Below are 7,500 nucleotides of genomic sequence, written 5' to 3' on the forward strand. Positions count from 1 at the left end.
GTATTCTGGAAAAGCTTTGAAGATTATATGGTATCTAAAACAAAATATACAATCACACTTGAAGGGAAACATATTATTACATATTTTGAATGTAAAGATAGGAAGTTATGTAAGACTGTAAATCTTTTTATTTTATTAGGTAAGTTTCACATCCACAAGGCAAAATTTTCCAGTTCAACACGGTGCTTCAAACTATTCCAAGTTGAATTTGACATGTACTTTGAGTCTCTTAAGTTGGTATCCAATAAGAAAGCTATATTAATATCTGATATCTACTCAAATTTCTTTGTTTAAGTGATCATGCTGTCTCTTATTTTAACATTCCTGAAAGTCTGTCTCTTTTTGTTTCTTTTATTTTTCTTGTTTAAATTATTACTCTTTTTATTTCATATATTATTTGTATACATTTTTGTATCATATCTGCTCTCATACTACATGATTGAATTTCTGTTATTTGTATTTTGAAATAAAGTTTAATTAAAAAAAAAAAAAGAGCTGCAATTTTCTAAATAAAACTATTAAAAAAAAATACAAGACAAAAAGAACGCACCATAAGCTACAGTATGTCGGGTTTTTATTTGTATATACATTTATAATTTGTATAATGTCTGTCACTGTTACTATTTGTTTGATGTCTGTTACTGTTTTTGGTTGTTATGATCATTCTTAAAGAAAGATGTAAATGCCATGCAAACTTCTTTGTTGAATGAAAATGTTCCACAATAAACATATTTGAAACAAAGGCTCAGCCTAGCCTAGCATACTGCAGAATAAAAGGATTTAACGGTTTCATACAGCATACTACTACTGATGAACGCAGTATGCAGTAGGTACTGCATACTGCGTTCGTCTGTAGTATGTAGTATGCGATTTCGAAAACGGCCACAGAACCGCCACACACTCATAAACACTAGTCTCCATTCGATTAGTCCCCCCATAATGCAATGCGCATCTGTCATGGCTGCTCACTGATGCCACTTGCACCACATGGGTGGAAATACACATTTGAAGTGTGACTAAGAAACACCGACTTGGCTCATTAGAAAGCGATTAATCGCCGGCTTTGATCAAGGAGCATCCAGAGTCCAGACCAGGTCCAGACTGAAGCACTTCACCGGGGGCCAGACGCGGTAGGAATGCCGCTGGACGTAGAGATCCCCGTCCTGCGGGGCTTTTTAACACCGAGGGAGGCTACGGAATGGAAGCAGACTATTTTCAGAAGTGCAGGTGAGACACCAGGCTGTCTTTCATTCTTTAAATCGTTGTGAGCAGATGCTGTTATCTAATGAGCGCTTTGAATGGCTACACTGGCACATTGGCAAAGTGACATTTAACGTTATACGCGCCGCGGCGGTGTAACGTTAGAGGCTTTCCCCGGTGGGTACGGTGTACGACACCGGTTTCGCCGTTTCTGGTAACGTTAATGTCCGCTTTTTAATGTCATGCTAACGAAAGATATGGCCGCAGCTCTGCTACAGTCAAAAGGAATTGATATGGATTTATATATTTAGCTAAGCGAGCTGTTAGCAACAATACGTGCCGTGCTCTCGTGTGTGCCAGACCCCGGTATGAAGTGGGCAACCGTAGATCTCACACGAAGTAGCGTTAATACTTGATAAATATTCCTCTCAAAATAATACCGAGATGGAGTTTTGAGTGCAATTTAGATTGAGCTTCTGCGAATTGAGGTTTAGCCTGAGTGCTAGTTAGCTGCATGGAATATATATATATATATATATATATATATATATATATATATATATATATATATATATATATATATGGCCGAATCCCATTTCTTTTGCCGGACTTCTCTGCTAGAGTCTGGCGTGACGTCTCTTTCATACACATGTGTGAGCAGCTCCACCGGAGCAGCAGCAGAGCCAGAGCTTACTGCATGCCATGGCTAGCAGAGCCATTAGCCCAGCTGGAGTTTACACTACATTCTACAATGGGCTGTCAAGCTAGTCCTCTCTCTCTCAAGTGTCCCCTGTGTTAAGCCTGTGTGTTTTCTGTCCGTTAAGATGAATGGCGGCAGCCAGCTTTGAATACAGCTTTGAATACTAGACGGAGTAGGGATGTCACATACAAGAAATCTAGTACTCTGGTACCGATACCATCAAAAGTACACGATATTCGATACCAAAGTCTATATCACTGTGTAAAAAAAAATAAAAAAAACTTAATACATTAATTCCTTTTATTTTAATATTTGAACATTATAAAAACAGAACAATAGTGGCCACAGTCCCATAATGAAAGAACTATTCCATACTATCTTGATGGACAGCCTCCTGGCAAAAAAAGACAGAAGGAGAGATATATTTTAGTTATCAAACATATGCTTACTGTCTGACAATGACTAATAAAACTAATGACTGCTAACTCAATGTACACGTCTGTTTCCTTTCAATTGAATCAACTGTTTTCAGTGAAGGGATAGGCAACCATGTGATCCCACTGGGAGATTGGCTCCTTACATGAACTGTCTTTACCACTGCATATCTTTGTTTTGGTAGGTGTAGTATTTGGAGGCTTCATTGTCTGCTTTACATTTACCTGGCAGTTCTTTCACAAAGTTGTCCATGCAGAACCATGCATTATTTATTTATATTCGCCGCCGAGGAAAAGCCTCTAAAATGGTATGCAGATGATCACAGGACAATAAAACTCTGGATTAATCCCAGACTAATGAAACCGATGTCAAGTATAATGCAAGTCGTCAAGCTGTGTGAACCAGCCCACCTATTCAGTGAAAAGAGAAACGCGGACTGACTGTGTGCTGTTTCAGTAAAAGACTAGCTTGTACACACAGTAGGCCTATAGAAATTGCCATGCCTGTCTGAGATATTCCTGTTCATCTTGGATCTACATTGCTGCTCAGCTGTGTACGCTTTTGCTAATTTAATTCACCATTGCCTTATTAACTGCAGCTCATCACCTGAATGCTTCTGAATTATGGACTAATTTGAGGGCCTCTGTCTGGTTTTCCATAATTGCTGCCATTTCATTGGCAGACCTGAAGAGAAGCTGAAATGTCATTAAACATACCTCAGGCTTTCCTTTTCCCCCTCATAAAGCCAGAGCCCATACTTCTCCTCGTCCTCCCCCTCCCTTCTCACTATGCTGTATGGCGAGATGAGATAAACATCTCCACACCTCTATTACACCACTAGTCACACTGCTATTGCATCTTAAAGCCAATACAGATAGATTAATCTGGGATCCTGTGACTGGCCTGGAGGAGTACCTAAATGGGCTTCATGTGAGAATGTGAGCATACAGCTGAAGACATGAAGCACACGCTCAACCAGGTGAGCCACCCAGGCGCCCCCATACCTCGTCTTTGAAACCCCTTCCTGCTCTGGCGGGGCGGTGTATTGACTTTTATTGATATATTTTCAAAAGAGATATGGGATGAGACCATTTCTTTTCTATCGATATAGTTTGGTATTGCATTAAATAACACATTTCTTCCTGTGCGTAACCCCGCCCCCACTCTCCCGCTGCGTCGCTCCCACCAGGCTTCAACAATAAGGCCTGCCCGATTCGCCGCCGCCCGTCTCAAAAAACATCCACCTCGGGGACACCAACTTTCTCCGTTGATTTAAAAAGCAAAACAGCCACTGCATAGGAAAGCTAGCAGAGCAGGTTTTGGGATAGTAGTGTTTGTAATAAGTTTTAATGCTGTTCATAAAGCTGGCCCAGTCAGCTGGAAATTGTTTTAATTCCTTGAGCTGCATTAGAGATTGCGTGTTAGTTTTAGCATTTGAGACATGCCGAGTTGTCTGAAGATTGGCTGAATGTTGTTCTCTTGGATTTAAAGAGATGTTTTTTTCGAAAGAGGAAAAACCATCATGGAGAAGGGTTGAAGCCGACATTGTTTCTTTTGTCATTACTCACCTTTTTGTGTGCATGTATTAAGGACTGTCAATGAGACATTTGGACTGTGTCTATAAGCCAGGCTTGGTCATGCAGCTCAGCCTCTTCCCTCCCTCTCTCTGTTCTCTCCACTGGGGGGAACATAAAGCAAGCAATGCTAATGAGCCAAGCCAGTCTGCCTCCTCGAATAAAAAGGTAATAAAGGCTGGGAGATGTTGAACCCAGAACACCACAATTATTTCTTGTCTGGAAGCAGTAACCCACCAGCCGCCCTCTGTCCTTTTCATTAATCATTATTTCTTCACCATGTCACCATCAGCCTCTTCAGCTGCTATCATTCAGTGTATAGCGGTGTATGTAAGAACATGAGGAACATAAACACTTCTTTATTGTATTAGAGAATAGGTTTTCTAATTAGTGCAAACAGGAAATGCAGCTTTGTTATTTTTATATATGAATGGCCACATTATAGACCTCTAAGGCCATCAACATAAAGTGAAGCATGAGCTCAACCAGCACTAGACGTTTTTTAAACAGTAGCCTATAACAGCTCAGTTCTTAATGGAAAGATTAGTTTTTCTACTACAAATGAAAGTGCAGTGTGTGAAATACAATGAAAGGATTATGGCTGCATTATTTATGAAAAGGAAAAGTGCCACTGGGTTATTAAAAAATAAAACTCATTAAGTTCAGCAAAACCCAAACACACACTGTGCACTCTGCTCTTCTCATTCTATTCTCATGTTCCTCTGCAAGAAAAATACACTTCAGGATTCACTTGTGGCTGAAATGTCTGCGGATATTATAGCGCGGCTCAAGTAACATTACTTTAATCCCGTGCTGAAACTGCATCCTCCACCACTGCACATCTTGGGCTATAAACCGGCCTAGTGCTTGAGTTGTGAATGTGCATGGAGAGGCTGCAGTAAGAAGACACACTGGCGTCATGTTGAAAGATTAAGCTAATCTGGACTTGAACCATATTGTGTTTGTAAATGTACTGGTTTTCTTATTCTTGTTTTAATACTTTTATTTTTATGCTATATATTTATCTATTAACTGTTGCTGAACGTGTCACTTTTTATCCTTCTATTGTTATGCTGCTAAATGAGTGATTGATGTCATCTTAATTTTGTTGTGTAGAGATATGCAATGACGATAAATCTATCTATCTATCTATCTATAAATGCACCATTATAATGGAAGTAGGGCTGAACAATTTGGGGGAAAAAAATCAAATTGTTATTTTTTTTTTCTGCCAGATACTGGATTACAGTTCAATCAAAACTTCTCTCTATTCTTATGCAAGGATAGGAACATAGATATGAACTGCCAACCATACATTTTTATTTTACTTTAATAAGCATGGAACATTTAACAGTCAAACACAAAACATTTATAACAAAAGTTAAAGCTATAATAATATTAAAAACAATTCAACAGCAGCATCTACATATTGCACCTTCTACGATCATGTTAAATTAAGTAATTCTAAATAAAATCGACACAAAATAGGACATTTCTGTGTACAATGTGTGATATGTAACCTTATTCCAGCATTTATCTTATGAAAAAACTGTTAATATAATTAGCACTATTAGCTATCTTTCAAAACGCGATTTTGATTTGAAAATGATCAATCGTTGAGTATCCATAATGTTCCTGTACAGCAGACCAAGACTAACTGACAGCTGCACTCGGCTAGGTTTCATTAAGGCGCAAGGCTTTTTCCCTCAATAACTTTATTTGGTTTTTTTTCTGCACAAACCTTTTTGACCGAAATCTGTGAGGCTTAAATGAACCAAACAATATACATGCCCTGAACCGTGACTTTTTTACTAGAACCGTCCCATCCCTAGCATGTACAGTATGTATGTGTACGCCTCTTTTTAATGGATAGTTGTTGGTTTGAATCGGGTGAATTTCGACTGTCAACCAAAATAAGGTTCTATGCACAATAGCGCTACATTGATATAGCAGTTTAAATGTGTAGCTCTATCCAATCTTACACTAACCTTACTAAACATGTCTTTCTGTTATGCATTTTCCCTGTCCGGCAAAGTGGCGGATGGCCTTCTGATTTTACCCGCCTGTCTCTTATCGCTGCTCTTTTTGTAGACATGATGAAATAAGAGCAATGACTGCATGACCGGTTCATGAGCTTAAATAAGTGCTGATCAAAAACAGTCACATAGTTGGTCAAGTGTTGGGACCATTTTGTATCTTGCTCTAGGCCATCAGGAACCTTTAGTATCAAAAACACAATACCAAAATTACGATTGTTAGGCACTGCAAACTATGTATTGAGATCAGCATTTTTCAGATTAGCGTTTAAATGCATTCAGTCTTTTCAATTCTTTTTTTAATCAATTTGTATTTGGCACAAAATCCCCTGCAGCATTCACATTTTCAGACATCTTTGTGCAATTATATGCACTTTTAATGCCATTGTTTTCATGTGGTCACATGAATTAAACTAAATGAATAAGCAGATGTCTAATGTGAACTGACTCTAAGCTGTGTTCTTCCAGAGGCGGGCTCTCTGCTGGAGTCGTTGATGGAGGGAGACTTTGAGGCGGTTCTTCTGAGCCCCCAAGTGTTAGATCTGCTCGCTGGAGATGGCAGCTGCAGCGACGGGGAGGACATCGAGGCCTACCTGGAGAAACGGGTCTTGCTGTACCTTACTTGTGGCACCAACGATGATCAGACCAACAGGTAATAAAGTAGGGAGGGACACCAGCCATCAATTTAATCAGGAGAGACTAAATTTAAGAGTGAAATAGGTTTAATGAACAAGGTGCATAATAGGTTGGTATGTTAGTCTTTGGTGATTAGACTCCCTCACAATGTTAATTTATAAGGGGTATAGAGGCTGTTGATATAGAGGAATATCCCCCAGATGGAGTCTAGACACTCGTGGAGGTGATGAAGGGATGGTGGAAGAGTCTGAAGATCTGGATGGATATGATGTGGAGCGGGGCTTCTGATGATGGAGGGACCCTAGGGGCTGGGAATGATGAGACTGGAGGTGAATGGGCTGGAGGAGGGTTGCAACAATTTTTGCCCGAAATGACAACTGACCGCAGCAGAGAGTAGAACAGATTTAAAGTTTGAATGCAACAACGCAATAGCTCACAGAGATTGTGGCAAATTTGGTTGGTTTAATTGAGAGTAAACGCCCACATTCAGCTGATGACAGAGTCAGCTGATTAGGTTGGGAGAGAGAAATGTGAAGAATAGAAGTCTTCCTGAAAGATTTACGCTCAGCTTTATTTCAACTGGATGATTTCCCAAATGTGTTTTTAACTGGCTGGAGCATCTGGTAACATTAGAGAACATGTTGTAAATGTGTACTGCTGTGACTTACCATCAAAGGTTTTGAACTGTTAACTAGGGCTGAACGATTAATTGCATTTGCAATAATATCGCGATATCTTAATCGCAAAGGCTGCGATTTGGTCACATGACTCGCGAGAGCAAATCAGTCTGCTCTCCGCCGAGAAAGCATCAACTTGGCACGCTAACGCTACGCCATACCTTGAGCAGATTTCTGTCATTCAAACAACTCTGAGTTGAAGTTTAAAACTTTTACAGCCATTTTAATAAAATGAAGGGTTT

At 39.6% G+C, this 7,500-nt stretch overlaps 1 protein-coding gene across 2 annotated transcripts in view; it reads left to right on the forward strand.

Moving 5' to 3' along the window:
* Nucleotides 1-837: 837 nt before the first annotated feature.
* Nucleotides 838-7,500, forward strand: part of ttc27 (tetratricopeptide repeat domain 27) — a 128,121-nt gene continuing 121,458 nt past the window's right edge. For both annotated transcript variants that reach the window (XM_028603661.1, XM_028603662.1), the window contains exons 1-2: nt 838-1,227; nt 6,414-6,597. In XM_028603661.1, the coding sequence (XP_028459462.1) occupies nt 1,137-1,227; nt 6,414-6,597 (275 nt within the window). In that variant the 5' untranslated portion in view covers nt 838-1,136. The remainder of the gene's footprint in view (nt 1,228-6,413; nt 6,598-7,500) is intronic.

The sequence above is a fragment of the Perca flavescens genome, chromosome 17 (assembly GCF_004354835.1).
Source record: "Perca flavescens isolate YP-PL-M2 chromosome 17, PFLA_1.0, whole genome shotgun sequence".
Lineage (NCBI taxonomy): Eukaryota > Metazoa > Chordata > Actinopteri > Perciformes > Percidae > Perca > Perca flavescens.